Genomic DNA, 23,344 nt, shown 5'->3' on the forward strand with positions numbered 1-23,344 from the left:
AAAAGCTCTTGCTAAGAACATCTGGCAAGGAGCAGGGGAGATTAAATGTTTAATTGTCTTTTTGTTTGCTTGTGCAATCTTCTTTTTTAAAGATGGGGAGAAATAGAATTCTCTCAGGGGAAAAAATGCAGTCTTTCTAAAATTCACTTAGGAGGAAGGATGGATTTAATTTCATTTCACATATAACACTGTGTGAGGTCTTTTTTGTTTCTTTTGTCAAGAAAGCCTCTATATAGCTGGATATATTCTCTGAAAATTAGTTTGCAGCCTCAGGAAACAGTGCTGTTTGAAAAAAGGAGTATTTCTAGGAAGGCAGAAGTGCCATATTAAGCATGTCCTCTCTATTACTTACTACTTGACATAAGGATGTGATATTAGTACTTCTTTTCTTATTCAGCCCCTGTTAAAGATGTAAGATTAGTTTTGGTTTGTGTGTGATCCATGGGAGATTTAGCATGTTCTGAAAGTTTCATTTTAAAGTCACTAGTTTAAGATACTGGTTTCCTCCTCCTGTGAAAGGTATTTTAAGTAATGTGGAATGATATAAACCATCTCTGGAAAATTAATGATGTGTCATGCCACAAAAAATTCCAAAAAGAGAGCTACTGCATAATGGCCTTATTTTTGGTGGAAAATTCACCTAATGATTACTGTAAATGATGAAGCCAAACAACAAGAAACAAACAAACAAAAAAAAAAGGTTTTTTTACAGTAGCTCTTTCAAAACTGTCCGGCACCACTGGCTCATTTCAGTGAGTAGTGGCATCCAGTGCTGCTGTCAGACCATTTTCCACTTCTGGAGTACTGCTTTGTGCTGCCTGGCAGCCTGTCCCCAGGTAACTTGTATTTGAGTGCAGTTTATTCTTCTCTGATAAATTTTACAATCACAATGAGAGTACAAATACCACTTCTCTAAATCAGAAACAAAATGGAGAAAATCACCTAAGTGACAGTGGCTTCCTCTGCTCCCTGTAATTTACAAATTCTGCCTGGGTGTGTACCAGTAAGATTCATGGAATTCCAGGAATTGAGTTATTAACCTTTAATGTCAGGATAGAAAAGGTTGGAAACGTTTTTCTTGGGGTTGAAAGAATGTTCACTTCTGTGTTTTTAAAAGCACTGTGTCTTTCATTAATTACTCTTATATAAACAGTGTGGGTTTAAAATTATTGTATTAGTAAGATCTTGAAGAATTTGGAATAAAAGGTAGGAAATATGTTCATGAAGCAAGTACAGAAAGGGTTAAGTTCAGAATGAAGAACTAGTTGTTTATTGAAATACTCTTCAGTTTTTATTTCTGATCTTTTCCTCTCTGAATGAACACAGATATTTTATTACCTTCATCTTGGAACAGGATGTGTGTAGAAAGAATTTGTGACAAGGTGATGATGGCCAGGTATTTCAGTTCCCAATCTAGATGTTAGATCTCTTTAAAATTCTAATGTAACAAGTGTAAAAGTATGGATTGAGCAGATCAGTAGAGTATTCTGAAATTAGGATTGGTTGAAAGATAAGAGAGAAGAAAAAGTATTACAAGTAAACCTCTTTGTTTCTCCCAACAGTTAAACTCTACCTCACAGAATATCAACCTGGGACCATCTGGAAATCCTCAGTAGGTTTCAATTAAATTGAATTTAATGTAATTGAATTTAATGTAAATTTAAAACTTAATTAAATGGGATTCAAATTAATTTGAAATCCTGAAAAGTTAGACTGAGCTGGGGAGTGGTCCCACAGCTTCTGAAAACAAGTTGGGTTTATTGCATGCCAAGGGAGCAGCTTGCCTTGTTGGTGCTACGACCCAGTTACTGCACTGCTAACTTGTGTCTCTATTTGGTGTTTTCTGCAGTTTCTGTTCTCAGTTCTGTATGAATTTGCTTTTCTCCTCTAGGAAATGACTGCTATTTTGGTTTTGCTTTCCTCACAGATTTGTTCTGGGCTAGCAGGAGGAAGTGGTTAATAGATTGCAGTAAGAAATGAAATACAAGAGTCCTTCCCTTCGGGGGCAATAAATAGAGAGGTGTATGGTGATGTAACTTGTTTTGCAATTTGAGAACATGGATAATTGTTTTGCTGACAGAATTGTATTCAGGAAAGAGTAAGGGAATCCTGGGAAAAACTGAAGGGAGTGGTGATGTGGGAAATGGAAAAACTGAGAGTGAATTCGTACCAACAGCAAGAAGAGGCAGATGTTAGGACCTCTCTCCTCTTACTGAAATTTTAAATGAGGGAGGATTGGATGGAGGGAAGAATGGAACAAATAAGAGGGAATAGATAACAAACTTGGTCCTTCCTTTCCTCATGTAAACTTTAGAATCCATTTGGACCACTGGAAATAAGCTCCAGGAGACGTCGAGGGGAACTGGAGACTTAAAAATTACAAAAAAATAGACCATGGGGAATGAAAGAATGGTCTTGCCTCTCCTTTACATCATAAGGTTAAACACAGTAAATAAAATAAACTCAGAGGATGCAACTTGAACACTTTCCCTAAAGGAAAATGGAATTGCAAAACGAAGAGGAGTTGTGTCTGAGGACAGGTCTGCAGAAGCAGTGCTGGGTGGAGCAAAGAAAATGAGGGTGCTACACTACACTGCTGTACAGCTATAAGGCTTGTAATTTCTACCCAGATGACCTGTCTCTTTCCTAAATATCTTTCAGTGCTAAACCAACAGACTTTGATTTCCTGAAAGTTATTGGGAAAGGCAGCTTTGGCAAGGTGAGCATTTATTCCTGTGTCTTACAGTGGTGCAAGGATGCTTGCTGGCTTCTCATGCACAATGACTTGGCCAGAGTTTCCAGAAGTGGTGTTGCTCTAGGGTGGTCCATAAACTGTTCTGTTGGATCCTCATTGCTGCTGATTTGTGGCCCTGCCATTTTTTCCCTGGTGCAGCTGTTGGCTGCCTCAGCGACTTGTTGGGACTCACAAAAGGGAGATTTTCCCTTTCTCGTTACGAGCAGTTGGGATCCTCTGTTTCCCCCAGGGAGGAAGGGAGGTACCCCTATGCTTATGCAGCAGCTGGAGTACAAATCATGCTTTTCCTCTTGTTGTCAGGGACTATTTTATGAAACCTTTGATACTATGGAGCTGTGTGAGCAACAGCACACTGAAAAGTGACTTAAGTATTGATCTTTCACAAAGATCCCAAGGAGAATCCCTTTTGAAATCTCTATTTCCAAATTATTTTTCATGTTGTTATTTTTCATTCAATTATATTTACAATTTATCCCAAAAAAAGCTGAAATTAATCTTGATAGAGATTTAGCAGGTCATAGAAAACAAATGTTATAATTCAGTCTTTCATGACACCACTGTTGTATAAGTTTTTACTGAACTGTAAGCTCACTCTTTTGGCAATTACATTGTTGACTGACTGTATTAAAAGCAAAGAAGCTGTATTGAGAACAAAATAGCACAAACCCCTTCCAGTTAGGCCAAAATGATAAAATATTACCCATAGTATGTGAACTGCAACAATCAGATTTCTTCCTTTTCTTTTGAATTTCACAGGTTCTTCTTGCAAAACGAAAACTGGATGGGAAATACTACGCTGTCAAAGTGTTGCAGAAAAAAATTGTTCTCAATAGGAAAGAGGTTAAGAGAAATTGTCTTTTTTCCACCCACCTCACTTGTTTTTTTCTCTTAATTACAAAATCATTCCTGTTTACTTATTGATCTCTTACTTCTTGCAGCAAAAACATATTATGGCTGAACGTAATGTGCTTTTGAAAAATGTGAAACATCCATTTTTGGTTGGACTACATTACTCATTCCAAACAACAGAAAAGCTTTACTTTGTCCTGGATTTTGTTAATGGAGGAGAGGTATGTGGTGGTTTTGTTTGCATTGTAGTCTTTCTATTCTGTTAATTCTAGGTGGGAGGAGTGAAGTGATCCTTTACAATGGGCTGTGATCCACATTCTCCCAATTTTGAAAATTCTGTTATTATCTGCTGTTGCTACAGACTTCTGTGGCTATTTGGACCCTGTTCCTGTTCTTATTGACAACTTCAATCCAAATTTATTCATGCTTGTCAGATGCTGTATTTTACAGTTATATAAAATTACTTTAATTACAAATTAATCTTATGTTTACATTTTTCACCATGGAACGCTGTCTTCCTCTTGCATGTGCATTGACTGAGATGCTGATATTTCAAAAAGGGAAGAAAGGAAACTGACAGCTGAATTTATTATATTGTGTCAGGGTTGGAACAAGATGGGCATTTCTCTTGTCTAATGTACCTTACTTAGCCTGTATTATGATAATCCTGGTTTTCTCTGAACTGTGGTCAGAACTTAATTTTGCATTGTTTCAGGCAAACTAAAATACAGCAAAGCAGCTTTCAAATTTGAATGGAAAGCTTGGAAAGCTGGGGTGGCTTTTAGTTTTCCTGAACTTTGTAGACAGAAACCAGAAAACTTCATTTTTCTTAAAATCTTTGCAAGTTGAGTGTGTACTATATTTGAATCTCAACTTTGCAAGTTGAGCGTGTACTATCCTTGAATCTGTATGTTTATGATTTAATCTTTGTCTGGACTTTTGTATCTGCTCAAATTATTTGCAGCCAGACAATTCTCTATAGTAGAGAGAACTGGTCGATCAGTTTGGAATATACATCTCACACAGTGATCTACATCTAGATTATTTCAGAATACAATTCTATAAATAATTATGAAAATTTTTGAATACACACATTTTCAGAAATAAAAGATGACTTATTTGACACCAGGTTACATATATTCTCCTTGGAGGCAATCTTGCATGATTTAGTCTTACCAACTTCTATTCACAGCTTAGTGATTTACTCTAGCTCCTTTTGACTAGTCCTGGTTTTAAGGGAGTATGTTTGAGTTACCTATCCATCTGAGCCACAAAAGAGAAGCAGGGAAGAGAGTAATGACTATATCGTTAGATTAATGACTACATCATTACATCAGAAAAACCAATTCTATTTCATTGTGCTTTAAAAAAAAAAAAAGTGGACAGCAAAATAAATTACTCTTCACTGTAAAATTACATGTTATTAACCTGACTTGTTTTGTCTGTGTAATGTTCTTATTTCCTATTTGCATATTTACAGCTGTTCTTTCACTTACAAAGAGAACGTTCCTTTCCTGAGCACAGAGCCAGATTTTATGCTGCTGAAATAGCCAGTGCACTGGGCTACTTACACTCCATAAATATAGTCTACAGGTAAGTTTCTGAAAGGTATCCATGTCCTGCAGAAATTCAAAATAAGACAAATTACCAAATAAAAAACTGTACAAGAAATCATCTGACAGGAAACCTGAACATAACACTTTCATCAAAACTTGCAACTTTCAGCTGAAGAATAATAAAACCCCTTGCCTCTGAAGCAATTGTGACTGCTGTTTTGATTTACTACCTTTTCTTTTTTAATAGAGATTTAAAACCAGAAAACATTCTTCTAGATTCACTAGTAAGTATGCAAGATTATTTCTGTTTTCTGTGTTCTCTCACAAAATTGACACTTCTGTGTATTCACATGTTGAGCATGTTCTCTTTTTAACTTACCACTCTTTCTTAAACAGGGCCATGTTGTCTTGACAGACTTTGGACTTTGTAAAGAAGGGATTGCAACTTCTGATACCACTGCAACTTTCTGTGGGACCCCAGAAGTATGTTGACAGCTTTCATGGTTTTTTTATCAGCATTAATGACTGTTGACCACTATTAATATCTGCGTAGCTGGAAGGTCAGATACTGTGTTTTGTACTGCTGGCAGGTTTGCATTCTTTGAACAAGATGAAACCAACTCAGAGACAAGCTCCCTACAGATCTGTTCATTGTTCTTCTTACTAATATGCAGTGTCTGCTGCTTGCTACCCACATGGCCATAACTCAATCTCTTCCTTCCTCTGTTTTTCCAGCCCTTTTGAAATACTGTTTTCTTCCATTTCTCCTAACTGCTGGGTAGACACAAGACCATTAGATTGTGTAACAGCTGCTACAGATTTGTCAGTATGAATCTACTTACCATATCCTGCCATTGATTCTTAGTAAGTTTATAGGGAATTCATATCTGTGCCTCAATCAAATTATTGCATATGCACAAAACTTTGAACTTCCTGACTGAGTTATTGAACTCTGTTGTGTTTTTACTGGGAAAACTGCACTGGAAAACTTAGAATGTGAAAGGCTTGAACACATATGAGGGATTCACCAAACAGAGGATTAGAAACTTTGGTAACCTGATAAACATACTTTAAATTACAGGAAAGACCTTTGAATACAGTGAAAGATGAGTGAGGTGTAATATTTAGCTGAAACATTTGATTGTTGTGAAGCAACTTTGCTTGAAAGCTTTTACTGTGAAGTGAATAAACCCTAGGTTTTATCCATGCTAGCCTAATTCTCTAAAGAACTATTTTTTTTTTTTCATTTCAGTATCTTGCACCAGAAGTCATTAAAAAGCAACCCTATGACAACACAGTAGACTGGTGGTGCCTTGGTGCAGTTCTTTATGAAATGCTTTATGGGCTGGTATGTACCTAATATGTAAAGGTTGTTTTCCTCCCCTCTCCTCTTTTATTTGAAGTAGCTTTTGAGTGTTGTTAAAGATGTTACCTTTTTCATAATATTGGAATAGTCCATTTAAGCAGAATAACAGATTGCCTTGTACTTATATAGTGCTTGTTTTTTCTTTTGCATTATACATTGCCTCCTGGTATCTGATAGTTCATGAAAAAGCAAAATCAGAGACATTAGCAAAATCAGTAGTCATCACTTTGAGGCACTGTGAGAGTAAACTGAATCAACAGTGATAATACACAAAAAACCCCCAAACAGCTTAGAAGTAAAATTTTGTCAAATATTGCAATAAATAAAATTAAAATACTTTTTTTTTTTTACTTAGCTATCCCAGGTTTTCTCCTAGCTTTTGACAGCATTAGAACAAAAAAATCTTGCTATGCTTCGTCTAGTCATTTGTAATTACTCCAGTTAGAATCTGTTCTTCTAGTTCTCTTGAGTTCTGTCTCTTCCCATAGGACCTTAAATAGGGAGATGCATTCTCAGGTTCTTTTCAGGAAAGTTCAGTGGGAGCTTTGAAGCTGGATGGCATCTATGGCTACTTATTAGTGTGAGAACACTAATAGGAGTAGAGGAGGCGGCTGGTGGGAAGTTATCAAGTGGAAAGTTCTGGCAGTGGTGATGACTGAATTAGAAGTTAGCAGTGCATAAAAAGGAGATTTCTGCTTCACTGCTAGCAGTCTTGCATGTCTTACAAAATCATTTACTGATCATACGTAATATATGAAACAGTATTGCATGTGGCTTCAAATTCACGTAGAACTTGTATTTTTTTAGCCTCCTTTTTACTGCCGTGATGTTGCTGAGATGTACGATAATATTCTTCATAAGCCCCTGGTTTTGCGCCCAGGAATCAGTCTTACAGCCTGGTCTATCCTGGAGGAACTGTTGGAGAAAGACAGGCAAAGCAGACTTGGAGCAAAGGAAGACTTTGTAAGTAATGTCGTAATTTATCAAACCCTATTTCATTTAAAGGCACTCACCAAATTAATGTGCACAGCTCAGGATTAATAATTGGAGATAGAAACAAACTGCTGCATCTGTCTCTGTTTTCCTCTTTTTTATTTCTTCGGTGAAGACACCAGTGGGGTCTATCCCTGGAAGTTGCTGGGGATAAGAGAGCAATGATTGTTGTGAGGTATTTTGAGCTTGGTTGCTGCTGTACCTGCCAGCAAAGGAAAAACACTTGCTGGTGTAGCAGTCACTAAGGTGCACACAAGTAGGTTTCACTGTTCATTGTGAAACTGGGAAATAATCAAAAGAAAAGGCTGTCATGTGGTAACACTAATGATGTGGAAACCAATCTTCAGGTAAAGATGAACACTAATTCCATACAAACAGCAAGGTTTTTTTTTTAGTCTTAAAATCGTGGCAGACATTTTCCCACTGTAGCAACAAAACCTTTGTTCTCAAAAAGTTGATGTGAGAGAGTTACAGAACTGTGTCTTCAGAACTGTGCTATGAGGAATGATCTAGAGGATGTACTCCGTCCATTAGGGGTGGGATCTTTGTATACAGTCTTTGGTTTGCAGTCCTTATGTTAGTCTGTGGACCTTGTAACTGAGCAAGATGCAAGGATTTAGCATAGCTGTTTGATGCTTCTTAAATAGTAAGTATATTGCAGAGCTGATGAAGCAGCTGCTTCTCAGACAGTGATATGCTTTACAAAAACTAAAAACTTTAAGGCAGGAACAGATATCAACAGAAGACATTCTTGTTCTGGAGTAGACTTCAGGGTTGTTGATTTTAGGACTTAAAGGCAGAAAGCATGATTTTAGAAGGAAAACCGTTTATAGTGGCGGTCTCACAAATTTTACTTGCTGTTTTTACTGACTGTAACTTTTATTGCAAAGTAAATTGTGAATAAGCAAACTGATAAGGACATGCATGTAAGAACTTCCCTATGTACATGTAGTATGAAGTAATCTTTACTACAGTGAAGAGGATGGAGTTAGGAAATATCTAAAATCTTTATTGTTTGCAACAGCTTGAAATTCAAAAGCATCCGTTCTTCGAATCTCTCAGCTGGACTGATCTTCTTCAGAAGAAGATTCCGCCACCATTTAATCCTAATGTGGTAGGTGCCTGGGGAGTGGTGATGGTGTTAGTGTTTGCATCTCGGATCACACATCATAGAATATTTTGAGTTGAAAGGGACCCACAAGGATCATCAAGTCCAGCTTTTAAGTGAATGCCCCATATGGGGACTGAACTCATAAACTTGGTGCTCCTAGCACCATGCTCTAACCAACTGAGCTAATCTCCCTAAGACAGACTTTTTTCATATTTTTTTAGGTTTATCAGATCATTAAGAATATAGGGTTTGGTCAAAACTCCAACCTCAGTGAAAAAAACCCAGCCTTTTAATACCTATTTTAAAAGACAGAGTGATGTGCTTCCTTAAATTTATTTACTTAAATAGAATATAACAACAAAATAGATAGCTTTGAGAGTTAAATTTGGAATCTCAAGGACAAGCACAAGTTTAAAACACTGTATTAATTTGATGACTGACAGATCCTTCTGTTCTCTAGGTTGGACCAGACGATATTGGGAATTTTGATGCAGTGTTCACAGAAGAAATGGTCCCATACTCAGTTTGTGTTTCTTCTGACTACAACATTGTTAATGCCAGTGTCCTAGAGGCAGATGATGCATTTGTTGGATTTTCTTATGCACCACCTTCTGAAGATGGGTTTTCCTAGGGACTTAGAAGAGAAGAGTGGTTTGGAAGTCTCGGGTTGGACTGAAATGTTAGGGTATGGACACATTCCAAAATAGCATAAATAGTGCCTCGTCTTGTATGTAGGTTTGAAACCTATGAACAAACTTTCTCTGCTGTATAGGAAGAATTTGGGCATTTTGGATGGCTGTCTTTGGGGTTTGAACTGTTTGTTCCTGCTGCAGAAAATATTTTTTAAAACCTTTCAAAAGCATTCTCTATGTATTTTTTAAGCAAAAACACTGACTGTTCTCCTCAATCCCTTCGAGTTTACATTCATACCTATCTAATTTGGCTGGCACAAACAGCAGCAAATTTAGTAAATTTATAAATGCTTTTGTACTTATTTACAGTGACTTTGTGCTTGAATTGTAACTATGCAAATTGTCTTTTGTATATCCTGGTTTGAAAAAAGGTAAATGTTTTCCCTGTTACCAGTTTGGAGTATGTGTTAATTTACCTGCCAGCACTTAAATGATACATGTTAAAGACCAAGATTCTTAAAGAATTTCTGCAGAATGAAAACTTGGTCACATAAAACTGGATTGTTGCTCTTGTACTTGCTGAAGTATCCATTGACTCAACTGGATTATCTGAGGTATGGGGGATTACTCAAAGCAAGGACAGAACAAATTAACCTGATTGATTTGATAACATTACTTATTATATGTTCTACTTTTCTTTCTTCCCTGAGCTAAGTATGTCTATACTTCAATTACATTAAAAATATTTTTGGTTAAAGCTCTGCTTCTCCAAAGATCTAATATGCAATAATCATGGTTACTTTAAAAGTAAGTCAATTAGCTTTGACATTTTGGGGGTGGGTGGTGAGATGATCATGCCAAATATTAGGGATTTTTCTCACAGATTGGTAGTTTAAAACACTCTTATGTTCCAAATTGATTGTATTTCAGTGCTCATAGCTACTTGTCTTTGTGTTTCAGTTTGCACCATTTTAAAATCTTCACTTGATGTTGGGAGAAAAATGTAAATTACACTGATAATTTTAAAAATGTGAAAAACTATTGTATTTCTCATAACATACACGTGTATGGACAAACATGATTCTGAACAATTTCTGTTTAAGGAAATTTTTTTTAAACAATGCAAAAATTGACTGCAGTTACAGTGTATAAAAGGCATATAATGGTAGTAGTTTTGTTATATATATTACTTGTAAATAACAACTTATTTTTGTCTGTTACTCCAAAAATGTTCAGTGTTTTTTGTTCACAAATAGATTCAGTTAAATGCCTTGATTTGAGAGAAGTCTGGTAAGATACTGATAGATCATAATGATACATAAATGGAATGAATATTACATAAATTTCAGTATCTAAGTCACCTTGGTTTTGGCAAAATAAGCAGCTAAAATAAATATACTGTGTCAAGATCTGATAAGAATTGAGAACCTAGGGGGAGAGAGTGTATGAAATCATAATTATTTTGAAATAAATGTTGTATCAATACATTACAAAAGGGAAAAGTAAAACAGGATTCCTTGCTTACCTTGAGTATCTCCTAGAGCACAGTCTCCTACATAGTGGTTAAGTGATGCTTAGCATTTGCTGCATGAGGTTTTGGAAGGATTGGGTAAAAAGTAAGAATTAACATTGGCAGGGGAGGAAGGAAGGAACTGTATCATGTGTGGAAGCAGAATGGTGGCTTGGCACTTCTTTTCCATAGTTCTCTTCTGCAAGAGTTGAAAAAAAGCTGTTCAGGACAACCAACAGCTATGTGAATAGTTTCCTTGGCATTAATATAATTTGGAAGTAAAAGCCCTGGAGTTTTTAGGTTGGGGGTGGGGGGAGGCAGTTGTCAGATGTTTTGGTTTTGGGGTTTTTTGAGTTTTTGTGTATTGGTTTGGTCGGTTGGTTGGTTTTTTGTTTGGTTTTTGTGTTTTGGTTTTGGGTTTTTTTAACATGGCTTCCTAATGGACTGGGAAACAAATTGATGGTATTCATTCCAAAGGAAGTATCCATTCTCATACTGAATTTTTAGTCTGTATGCTCCTGAAATTATTGTAATTTTGTGGCTACTGTAACTACCTTCTCTTTATGTCAAGGAGGTACAGTGCTGTAGAGGGATGGGAAGGAGAGTGAATACTTCAGAAATTGTTGTGGGAACTAGCACCCTTTTTAATTTTTGCCTTGAATTCCAAGATGTTCATACCTAGCTGCCTGACTGGATGAAGGGGTTTGTTGTTGTTTTTTGGGGGGTTTTTTTGGTCAGAATTCAGCAGTTCTTAAAAAAAATAGTGTTGCAGTTGTAAGCTTTTTCCTTCAGCAGAGTCTGCCTTTTTGGCAAAGTGCGAATGTGTTCAGCACGTCACTTTTGAAGTACTTCAAGTTCTTTGAACTAAAGGTTAACAGACTGGAGAACATCAGGCAATAAAGCCTCACAGTATTTCTGTACTCTGTGCTCTTGTTCCACATCTCTGTGCATCCCATGAGGATGGTTTCCAAAGTAAGACATGCATCTGGAGTGTTGTAGCTGCCTCACCCAGGGCTGAGCTCTGACAAGTGATACCTGAAACAGGTGGTAAAGCCTAGAGAGGAGAGTGGACCTGCACAGGAACCACCTATGCTACTCCTTTCCTGTTTTGGCTGATAAGTAATAGAAGGAGGCAAGATTTGCCTTTTTGTGACTAGTGCAGAGGGTTTTGTTCTCTCTGTCTGTTGCAGAAGGGGATTGATTGATTGTTGCTCCCCTTGCAGAGAGGGAGCCCAAGCAGCCCCTGAGGAGCAGGCCTTTCCCCGTAAGGTGGAGGCCGGGTGCCGTGCTGCTGGTGTGGTCTCCGATCTCTCGGTCTGAGAGGGGGGAACGAGAGACCGTAGGAAACACTGAAAAAGCACGATGGTTGTAAAATTGTGAACTGAATTACGGCACAAATAGAGTTCAGAGGTGCTCTCCCGGAGAGCTAAGTTTGAGAGTGCCTGCCATGCTAAAGGCAAGTTAAATGTGCAGTGTGTATTGATGAGAGAAAATGGTTCTGTAAGTACGTTGCCGGAGTACTTCGCACGCTGACAGAGCCATGTCCCGTGCCCAGTGCCCTGCCCGTGGGTGCAGCTCTGTGAAGCAGAGGCGCCAGTCCCGGCGGTGGCTGCGGGGCTGGGGTTAGCTGTGGGTGTGGGATGGGGCTGGGAATTGCCTTCCCCGAGGACTCGCACTGATTCCGGGCGCTGCCCCTGCGCGGCCGAGCTCTGCGGATCCGTGGCTCTCCCCGCGCAGCCGGCTGAGGGGCTGAGGGGGCGGCACCGGGAGCGCCGTCCCGCCGTGCCGGGCCCTCGCTGCCGGGCCGTACAGGGCGGCCTTGCCTCCGCCGCGGGCACAGGGAGCGGCGTCGCGGGGCTGAGGGCAGCCCGGGCCCGCGGTGCTCGCTGCTGCCGACCCAGCAACGCCGGGGGAGGACGGGGCTCAGGAAGCTTTGTGAACAGCTGGTGAGGAGGTCTGTGAGGCAGGGGTGCCAATGGCATAGAAGCTGAAGCCGGGCAGGAGTTGCTCATGTGCCGAGTCACACCTGGAGTGGGGTTAGCTGGCTGTGGGGACACTGGTGAACACCATCACCCTGGTCAGGCTTTATTTTCGGAAGCTTAGGCTCTGGCTGCTCAGTGCACAATGAGTGGGGCCATAGCTCAGTCCTTCCTATCATATGTGGTGTCCTGCGTGTCCAGCCCGGGTAACACCAGATCCAGAGAGATACCGTGGATCTATGGGTGTACGTTTCTTTAAGCCCTTCCTGCTGAAAATTTCAAAGGATGGGGTAGTAATCGTATAGGAGTAATCCCAAAGGCCGGGGGGTTGGTGGGGGGTGGGAATCCCTATTATAAATTGTCTTTTAACTTGTGCCTTTAATTTGTTACTTCAGGAATTAAACACGTTTCAGCCCACGGTGTACAGGCCTCAGGCCACAGGGTTTACGCTGCTGCCACACTGCATTTGTGCTGGAATCCAGTTACTCCTCCCGGATGTTGATTTGTTTGTCCTCCCTAAGTCATTTCTGTGAACTCCTACAGGGAATCTCATAGGCTGTGAGCTTTGATCCCTCATCAGCTCAGTAATTCCATGTCCTATCCTTAACCAGGTAGTTAAGTCTTATTTTTGAAGATTAGAGTGTTGTTTCATATTGGTCGTCTACAGAGAGAACTAAGTACATTTTGCAGAAGAAAATATGAAAGACATTGAAACAGATGAATATATACCAAATACCGTATTTTGGCCTTAGTAATTCTCCTCCTAAATTCTGCAAAGTAGTGCTTCATGGTACAAGACTCTACTCTTAAAAAAAAAAAAAAATAGAAAGAGATGTGAGTAATACACAATGAAAACTGCACTAAAGAGCAAGGTCAGCCTCCAAACAAAAACTGTAGTTGTAAAAGCTTTGCCAGTGGGAATCAGAATTTAATGTCTGCATACATGCATGGAAGCAAGTGCAAGATCAGCACCTTAAGTAGGTGCTACAGGAGATCACAGCAGGATAGGAAAGTCAGATTTTAAGAAAAGGGATTTTGCTCAGTTTCACTTTCAACAGCTATAACAGACTTCTCAAATAAGGGAGATAAAATTTTAAGTCTTACTTTTGATAGACTGATTATAAAATCTACAGGGGAGGGAAAATTAAAGATAGACTTTTATTTCATGGGTTAGGGAATTAGGAGAGTGAAATAATTCACCAAGGAAATGAAAACACTAGAGCATTCTTCAGAAATTTACTCCAGAAATAGAGTATGTGTCAGTTATTGGAAAGAGCTTCGAACTGAATTTTAAAAATCCTTCAAGAATTGCCTAGCTTTAAAAAGAGACTATTTTAATTTTGTGCGGCTTTGTTAGTATGTACCTTTATTATTACTGTTATAGCATGGCCAGGGCTACCATCATTTCTTCACGGTTTATTCCCACAGCTGGATAAAGTGTGCAAAGATCTTGGAAGATGGATCCTGAAATACAGAAAATGAGGGAAGTTGTCCTTGTCTACCTTGACAGAAGTGGTGGCCTTCAGAAATTTGTGCATGATTGCAAAAAATATAATGGTATTACTCAATACATAGTCTGTTGAATTGATGCATAATGTTATGTTAACAAATCTATTATTTTAAAATACTTTTTGTTCTTACAGACTCAAACCAAAGTTATGCTGTTTATCGTTTCATTATTTCAATTAATCCTTCTGACATTGCTGAATTGGATGCAACTCTTGGAAACTATATTCTTCATAATCCCCTACAAGCTGCACAGATTTTTCAGTCAGTAAGTGTATAACAGATGAGTAGGGAAAAGTGCATCATCTAAATTTTAACAAGATTTTCCTTCCTTAAGTGAAGTTATTTTTCCATCACAGGTATGCTTTGTAGCTATTAAGACATTATCATTAATTGAACAGTTGCAGACAGAAGCCCAGGTGAGTCTGTATTGTTTTTCTCCATTTAGATCTTGAATCTTCTAAGTATAGTGAAATATTAGCAAATATTGTTGTATTAGGTTTTCATTTTCCCTTTGGTTGCAGTATTATTTAAATTATTAATTAATAAAAATAGCTGGAAGTCTCACCCTACCACATTGTAATTGTGAGATTAATTAATATGAAACCTAGTTACTCTTCATGTGTTTCTGATTTTTTTAAACAGTTATGTATCACACTGTGTGTTTGTCTATAAAACTAAAGCAGTTTTAAATAAAAATGTTTTTATGTTAATGATATTGTGTCTCTTGCCAGATCAGTATATTGCTGAAACCAACCCATTTGCCACCTTTACCTAGTTATGTTCTGAGTCTTTCTGCATATCCCTTTAATTACACATCTCAGAGATTTTATATGTCTGAAGGGATAGTGATTGCAATGGGAACTGTAACAAAATACACACAAGGAGCAAGATTTCTTTGTACTGAGGAAACCTGTCCATTCTCTGAAGGTAGTAAAAAATATAAAAATTAATCAGTACTATTTCAAAAGCTTTTCAGTAAATTTGGTAATAAGACATTAAAAACCTAGCCTAACAAAGGTATTTTCCTATATAGTTTTATTGCATATGCATACATTTTTGTAATGAATACAACAGGATTTTTGTTAATTGAAAGGAGTGGACTTGCTCAGCATTATTAAATGTTTTGGAAGAACAGGTATGCCAGCAATCCCTTTTCCTAATGCTGAAGATAGTTTATAGGAGAAAACATAAGTCACCTGTATAGCTTGGATATATTTAATGTCTTAAATAACTTAATACTTAAATAACAATATAATATCTCAAAAGTAAATAAGCTAAACTAGTAACATGCCTTTTTCTTGGAAACTTTGTCTATAAAAAAAATACCACAGGACAACATGCTTAAGTGGCTGGCAAAAGCTTCTAGCATAGAACAAGTGATGATTTGATGAGTAATTGACTTCTTGACTTCTGTGGAACTACTGCTTTGGGTAGTATTACTGAACTTATTGCCCCATTGCAGAGAGAGGCCCTAAGTACTTTTAAGGCTGGTTTTTTGCTTCTTCTGTGAGACCATACAGTTATAAAAGAGATGCAAAATCCCAGAGTTTGGAGACTGCAGTTTAAGTCACACAGACATCTTTAGGAGGACACGTACCTCTAATAGTGACTATCCATATTCCATGTCATTCCCATACCAGGCAGAAGCCGCAGTAGCTCACTCCTCAAGAAAGCCCGGCCAAGATGTTCATCTGGGGAATGTGCAGTGGGAAACTGCCATCTCGTGGCCAATCACAAGAAATCAAATGGATTATTTTAGTGGCATATGTAAGGGAGGCTCATCTGAAGAAACACATAATAAACTTAGGATTTCACATTTTAATTTCTTCTGTTCTCCATGGGAAATTTAAAACTGGAACTATGCCTTCCTTTTAAATCGTTGGTAAATTATTACCTTTTTTTTTTTAGGGTTTAGGTGTATCAGAGTGCATTGTCCTGGAGCTACGGAGTCTGCTACAGTGAGGACTGATTTTGTGTGTAGCTTGTGTTCTTCACCACTGCAGGAAGACATGAAATTTAGAGTACTTGGTGGTAGGATCTATGTAATCTTACTTTTAGATCTGGTAGTTTCCTACTTCTGTTATATAATAAGTAAACAAAATATTTAAGTGGAAAAAGCACACTTAAAATATACCAGTCTTTTTAAAAGAGATGTTTTCAAGATAACTAACCTTTTTCTTTGCCTTTGTTTTGAAAGATAAACAGATAGTTGAAATGATCGATGCTAAAATTCTGAATGCTTTGAAAGGATATTCCATTGATAAATCACATTTTAGGATTCAGGCATTTACATTGTTCTTGAGAGGTAAGCTGAACTTTGGAGTTCTGTCAAAAATGTTTTAGAATTGATCTATAAGAATCCCTTGCAATTGTAGCTGCTTTTTTTTTTTTTTTTTTTGCTAAAATGGTGAAAGTCATTATTTATGTTGCAGTTCTTTCTGTACTCCCTCCCCCCCCCCCCTTAATTTTATAAAAAGTAGCTAGGTGACAAAGCAGTGTGCACAGGTGATTGCAGAGTGTATATAGCAAAATTATTGGGTCGCTTTTACACCTCCATTTAATTAAAATCCCCTGCCCAACTCAGCAGGGTCTTATGATAACTGTTGCTTGCTTTTTCCTCCTTTCTGCTTCCTTTGGTCTTGCTGTTCTGTACTAACTTCATGTATATTTAACATCCTTACTCAATCTAGCTGTTTTCCACATTCCATCAGGATTTTTGGCTTCTACTACCACTACCATCCACCACAAACATTAAATGATTTCGAATGTTAATATCCAACTAAAATCACAACTCAGCAACATACTTCCATTAATTCTTAAAAATACCCCAAACACAGAGACAAGCAACAAAAAATCCTCATCCATTCCAAAAGTCTAGGTAATGATGTGGTTCATTTATTGAAAACTAAATAGAAAGAACCAGTAGTAAGAAAATTATAATAAAAATTTATAGAACAGTCTATGGTCAAGATACTGAGAGTTGTGTGCAGTAAATTTCTGCTGGCTTTGGTGATCAGTGTGGTTACAGTGTTTCTTAGGCTGAGACTGAGATCTAGTTGGATCTAATTCTCATTTTCAAAAAGTAAATGGGATTTGGTTTCCTAAGATGCACAAAAATATAAAGGTTCACAAAGCTATTTGTGGGTCTTTTTGAAATCTGTGTAGTTTGTATCTCCTTTTTATTGCATTGTGGTTTTTTCTCTGATATTTTATAGGACATTTTTTATACCACTGATAGTGGTAATGGCACAAACTTCAGAGTAGGAAATATACTTGCAAAAAACTACTCATTTTCTTTTCAATGCAGGACTAAATGTATTGTCCATTTTCTTTATCATGAAATCTATTTTCCCTAACCTAGTGTGCCTTCCTTATCTTTTGCACTAAATAATTAAAATTGTATGTTTCATTTTATTCTAGTCCATTATCAATCTGGCCTCCAGTTGTTTTGTGCCAATGTTAAATCATAAAATCAAACATTCAGAATGTGTAAGTTTTCTGACCATGTCTTTAAAAGTGTTTCTATGCCATAACATACCTGTAGCTTCGCCCCCCTGCACTTAGCTTTTTATTATTTGCAGATGAACTGGCCAATAAAATGACAATAGGAAACCACTACAGGATTATAGGAATTCCAGCTTGTGTACAAAATGGCCTACAAATGACTGCATGTATAGAAGTCAATAGTGTACAGCTCTATAAACCAAATGGTAAGAAAGTTCCATTAAAAATTCACTTAAACCCTGGAAAACCCCATAGAAAAAAATCTTGATAATTCGTTCAGTTTTTTATTACCTAGAGGTTCAGAGTACAAAACCATGCAGGGACTTTCCTCTTACAGCCCGAAATGTGTACTTGCTGTTTTTTGAGAGTATCTGCTTTTGCCTGATTTCCATGCATTGAGAAACTCCCTAATTATGTAGTAGTTCTTCAACTTCTCTTTCCATCTTCTCCTATCCATTGGAAAGTACTTTGTAATCATATAAAATGAACCTGATATATCAGTTTGTTTTTCCTTTCTTATTGCATCAATTCTAACAGATCATGTCTGCCACCTTTTTATAAGTAAAATTAACAGTGTCAGATGCTTACATTCTGAATTTGTCCTTAATATAAAGATATATTTGTTCTTAGTAAGTTTTTATATCAAGACTCCAATGGTGATTTGTTCCAACTTACCTGCATAGGTCTCTTTAATGTGTTTGTTCAACTGCACTTTGTTTCCATTAGGTCCTTCTTTTGTTAGTGAGAATTTTAAGTATCTGCTCTCACTGACTTCAAGTTCATGCTGGAGGTTTACTGCTGTCCTGGCCAACATCTTTGCTTCTCAAGTTGTTCCACCAGGCACTTACAATACTCTTAAACTTGCAATATTGCTGAGTCTAGTACAGACATGTGAAAAAGAAAATGCAGATTATCTGGATCTCTTGATTATGACAAGTGACCCACTAGTAATTGACAGGTAAAGAGATTCCTTTTTTCCCACAGAAATTAGAATTTAAAATCTAGTCTTTTTAAAGATAATAGGATTGGTCTTACATGAAAAGCTACAGACTTTATTTTAAAAGAATATACAAGGCTCCAACTTAGTTAAATACTCAATTTTTATCCCTTGGACATTTTTCTTTCGCGTGGTAACTCTAGATCAGAACTTCATTAATTGTAAAATTTTTGAAAACTCTCACAAGATTACGGTAAAAATTTAACACTAGGCACTGTTTTGCAGAGTTCAGATAAAAGCTCGTTCCTCTAAAATCAAAACTGAAGGCTGTCCCAGAAGCCGGTAACAAAGAAAAAGGGCTCATCTTTTCAAAAGTTTCTGTAGAATAGAAAGAGAAATTAACAGTGTGGGGTTGAATTATGAGATGTCTTTGATTTCCTAGGATTTACTTTTGCAACCCGTGATTTGCCTCATGTTTAATCCATAAGAAATATCTTGAGGACAGCTGTTAGAAAGCAGGCTTGAACCTTTTGTATTTAAACAGTTAGTTTTGATGCTGGTTTCATGTTAAGGATTTGTTGATGTTGTTGTTGTTTCTAAGTGAGTCTTAATACTTATCAAGTTTTTTTAAAGTTAATAATTTAACAATTCATGACTGACAGAATTGTTTAATTCTCCAGGCTTCTGAATTACAGCTTATGTCTTCTGCCCCGTGGCATACGACACCCACCTTCCAGTGACATTTTTCCTTGCGTGTCCAAAGATAAACACGGAACTGGAAGTGCCAGTATTCAAGCCTGCAGCGCTGTGCTGGCCAAGGGTGGCATCTGTTACATAGGAGACTTAAGTTCATATAAAAAGGATAAACTTGAACTTCTTCAGTCTGGTAATCTCCCACTCCTAACAAATGAGGGGACAGAAGTAAACAAATATGCAAATTCAAGGCTAGGTCTGTTCCCCAGCTTATGGCCCTCAAATGCTGCAAAAATCTGTACACTTTAATGAGTCTGTAAGACGCAAGGACAAAAAAGCCAAGGTCCTGTAAACTTAAATCTGCTACACTACAGACATTCATTAATCATAACAATTTAGCAAAATCATAATCATGACTGATTTCAGATGTGTGTGAGTCTAGAACTTATAGCTAAGCTAAATCCATCACGTAACTGATGAATTTTGTCTTATCCTAGTGCTAGAGAGCAGAACAACAACAGTATTTATTCCTGGGAAGAAGTATGGAGAAGAGGCTGACCAACAAGTCACTGTTTCAGTTCAGACCAACTTTTGGTCCTTTGTAGATGTGGACTCTTCCTCAAAGAAACATATACAAAAGGAGAACTTTCTAATAGGACAGATGGTAAAGCACATGCCTTGTTGTGAGAGGAACTGTGCTATAGCTGCAATCGGTGTTTATTTCTACCAATAATGAAAACAGTAAAACTTGTTAGTAGTTCCCAGAAAGTCACAACTTAAATAACTTTAAATCAAGTATCTTCTAAAATGAGATAGATAGCTTTCCCAAAAATGTAGGTGTCACTCAAACAGCATTTAACCAAGTAGTACAGGTAATTCATTAGATAATCTTGCAGTATAAGTGGATATAGGATATTTCAGATATAAAACACTGTGATGCTTCCACAAGTCAAAAGCCCAAAATAAAGATGTAGATGTTTTCTTTCTTTGGATCTTTTCTTTAGGATGTGAGTTTGATTCCAGTTAACCTTGTAGATGGTTTTGGGCTCTTGATCTACACTGAGTTTCCTTCAAGTCGCCTGTCTTCTCCTGTTGTATATCATACCTTGAAAAAAGCCATTAATCCTGAAGCCATGCTGTACAAAGTTTCACAGCAATTCAGAACACAGGACTACGAGGAGGTAACAAATGATACACAATAATTTAGAAATGCAATATAATTGTGAATATCATATTGGGTTTGGCATCAGAAAGTTTTCTCTGCTGTCTGCTTACTTTTAATACTCACTTTCTGCCCTTTCCCCCACCATATTTCCACTAGCACTATTAGGAACATTGACAAAAGCAGCTTAAGATCTTGGAAAGGGTCAGTATAATAAATACAGTTTGAGAGTGTTTTTGGAAAACATACTAAGTTAACATTTATACGAGAACAGATCTCCAGTATCTATTTTTGACCAAAAAGTTTACAACCAGTAGTAGAAGCTAATATTCCATTCTAATAAAATTGTCAATATCTTTAGCATAACTAACACGTGATTCCTCTATGGAAGTGTTCAAGGCTAGGTTGGATGGGGCTCTGAGCAACCTGGTCTAGTGGAAAGTAAAGCTGGAACGAGAGTTCCAATGGAGTACAGGAGTCCATTGGAGTAAAGTTGGAACAGGATAACCTTTAAGGTCCCTTGCAACCCACATTATCCAAGAGGTGTCTTTATTATTATCCTTCATATTTTTCTTATTCAGTATAGCCAAATGTACAACTGTCTTTACTAGTAAAGCTATTTGCAGAATATATTGTCCAGCCTGTAAGACTATGCCACTGGTATATTAAAAGGTGTGAAAAAAGGTCAATTCCTTATTTCCTGTTAAATATTTAAAGCTGATGCTCTCTCTCTAGTTTATTTTGTTTGCTAGGAATCTTCACGTAGAACTGAGTTCAGAAGCAGAAAGTCTCATTCAGGGCTATTATCTTGCAAGTCGCAGGGTGAGAAGAGATTCCATTCATGGATCAACATTATCAGCCTCTGCACTAAAAATTCTGTATGTCCTACTTTCCATTTTCAAAGAGAAATTATGCTAATCTGCTCAGGAGTTTGTTTAATAAAAAGCTACATAAGACTCATATTTTGAAAAGTTCAAGCATAAATAATCTTACTATTTATGAATGCCATTTATTTTATATATTGACACTGCTAAAAGAAACCCAAGTTCAAGCAACTTTGTCAGGCGAAAGAAAACTAAAAACTCCAGCTATTTACAAAACATATCATTATTAAAGCTATCTAGAAAAAAAATGGGATTTAAATATGTACAGCTTTATTATGGGAGCAAAAATAGTATTAATGGATAACATGCAAAGTTCCAGTTTTTAGCACAGAAAGTTCATGCATAATATGTATTTTGTCAGTGGTAAGTGTAACTGCATAGCTGAAGTATGAAAAAAAACACCCCAACCTTAACTTTTAATTTACAAGTGCTTGATACAGGGCACTACACATTAATGCTTGCAGTTGTTTTTTATTTCTGACATGCTTATATTGATCTCTTAGGATTTCACTGGCTAAGGCTCATGCCAAGCTCAGTTTAAGGCAGAGAGTACTTGAGGAAGATGCAGTGATTGCCATCTTGTTGCTTGAGTCATCGCTGACCCTAAAACATGGTAAATGCACAACAGTTCCTTAGGCTTGGGTGCATCACTGTTTGGTCAGTCTGAAAAAATTCTAGATCCATTGACTGCAATAGCAGGTAATTTCAAATCAAAATCTAGAATTTCCACTGCTGAAGACAGATACTGGAGAAGTCTGTCAGTTTGTCTCAGTGCTATATGTAACAAGGCCACAGGCCAGCACCAAGTCTGTCCTTCATATGGGTTTATTTAAGGCATTGCACTTCTAACACTGGCTCAGGGTGAACTAAGGACAGATTTCCCTCCCTGGGGAAACCAAAAACATTGGACTTTTTTTGTTTATTAAGCATCAGTCATATTTTTTCACACAGATTTGGAAGCAAGGTAAGAATTATGATCTAGGATTGTATTACTAAGTAATTTGCATCACAGCTCTTTGTTCCCTTGATATTGGCAAATATAAAGTCTTACAGCCTAATTTCTTCTTTGCCTAGGCACATCTGCACTATGTGTAGCACCAAATCCTGTATTTCCATTTGACCTCAGTGATGAAAACTCCCTGCAACAGAGAGATATTTACCTCATGCAGTGTCACCATCAACTGCTGAAGTTTATTGCTGCCTATAGCCCAGGAATTCACATTAACACTAATGAAGAGTAAAAACGCTAAGTAAAGCCTGAGGCTTTGGCTTTTTGAGAGGCTACAGTTAGAAATCCAAAATTACTAAAAACAGAAGACAGTTCAGTGATGTTTTACCAAGGAATAAAGCATAGCTGACAGGACTTGAATTACAAGTTTTCTGAGTTATTTGAAGGCAGGTAGGATGTCTTCATCCTGGAAAGCCATGGCTTCAGAATACAGTCCCAACCAGAACTTCTCTTTCTAGCTACCACTCACAGCTAGGCAAGGAGTGATTTAGGATTGAGGATTTTTAGTGAGACTACAACTAAAAATTAAACCATCAGTTCAGAATCTAATGTTTCATTTCAGCAGTTTTTCTTGCTTCCTTTCAAATGTATCACCCACCCAAAGGGTTAAGGACTTTTAAGAACATTAAAACCCTTATTTTCATAGTTTAAGTCCACAGTCTTTACTTACTCATGTTGTATAGATTTCAAAATGTATAAAAGTATTATCATACTACTTCATGTTCAGTGTCTTTTTACACTAAAGCAATACAAGATTAGACAAGGATGCCAGATGCTCCTGCAGCCAAAACCCAAACAAAACAAAAAAGCCTACAACCAAACAAACCAGAAAAGAAACCCACTAAACCCGCACAATCCGCAAAACCCAGTGTTTCCACACTATTTTATATAGACT

At 37.3% G+C, this 23,344-nt stretch overlaps 2 protein-coding genes across 5 annotated transcripts in view; both read left to right on the forward strand.

Annotated features, from left to right (window-relative positions):
* The window catches only part of SGK3 (serum/glucocorticoid regulated kinase family member 3), a 56,151-nt gene extending 45,365 nt beyond the window's left edge, over positions 1-10,786 (forward strand). For all 4 annotated transcript variants that reach the window (XM_059861592.1, XM_059861601.1, XM_059861612.1 and 1 more), the window contains 11 exons: positions 1,563-1,612; positions 2,662-2,719; positions 3,512-3,595; positions 3,694-3,825; positions 5,085-5,197; positions 5,408-5,444; positions 5,557-5,643; positions 6,413-6,508; positions 7,334-7,489; positions 8,544-8,633; positions 9,091-10,786. In XM_059861592.1, the coding sequence (XP_059717575.1) occupies positions 1,563-1,612; positions 2,662-2,719; positions 3,512-3,595; positions 3,694-3,825; positions 5,085-5,197; positions 5,408-5,444; positions 5,557-5,643; positions 6,413-6,508; positions 7,334-7,489; positions 8,544-8,633; positions 9,091-9,261 (1,074 nt within the window). In that variant the 3' untranslated portion in view covers positions 9,262-10,786. The remainder of the gene's footprint in view (positions 1-1,562; positions 1,613-2,661; positions 2,720-3,511; positions 3,596-3,693; positions 3,826-5,084; positions 5,198-5,407; positions 5,445-5,556; positions 5,644-6,412; positions 6,509-7,333; positions 7,490-8,543; positions 8,634-9,090) is intronic.
* Positions 10,787-12,586: 1,800 nt separating this feature from the next.
* Positions 12,587-23,344, forward strand: MCMDC2 (minichromosome maintenance domain containing 2). Its single transcript, XM_059861635.1, has 14 exons — positions 12,587-14,308; positions 14,395-14,525; positions 14,617-14,676; positions 14,992-15,187; positions 16,169-16,291; positions 16,458-16,565; positions 17,842-17,970; positions 18,491-18,722; positions 19,382-19,587; positions 19,892-20,058; positions 20,399-20,575; positions 21,292-21,434; positions 21,944-22,053; positions 22,515-23,344. Exons 1-14 carry the CDS (start codon positions 14,209-14,211, stop codon positions 22,679-22,681), a joined length of 2,049 nt encoding a protein of 682 aa, XP_059717618.1. The 5' UTR covers positions 12,587-14,208; the 3' UTR covers positions 22,682-23,344.

This window comes from Haemorhous mexicanus, chromosome 1 (genome assembly GCF_027477595.1).
Source record: "Haemorhous mexicanus isolate bHaeMex1 chromosome 1, bHaeMex1.pri, whole genome shotgun sequence".
In the NCBI taxonomy this organism is placed as follows: domain Eukaryota; kingdom Metazoa; phylum Chordata; class Aves; order Passeriformes; family Fringillidae; genus Haemorhous; species Haemorhous mexicanus.

Excerpts from the sequence above, each read along its gene's own strand:
- MCMDC2 (XM_059861635.1), top strand. The coding sequence starts at position 14,209 with ATGGATCCTGAAATACAGAAAATGAGGGAAGTTGTCCTTGTCTACCTT. Across the intron at positions 15,188-16,168 it reads AACCTGTCCATTCTCTGAAG|GGTTTAGGTGTATCAGAGTG; the intron begins GTAGTAAAAAAT and ends TTTTTTTTTTAG. Across the intron at positions 19,588-19,891 it reads ACTTGAACTTCTTCAGTCTG|TGCTAGAGAGCAGAACAACA; the intron begins GTAATCTCCCAC and ends GTCTTATCCTAG.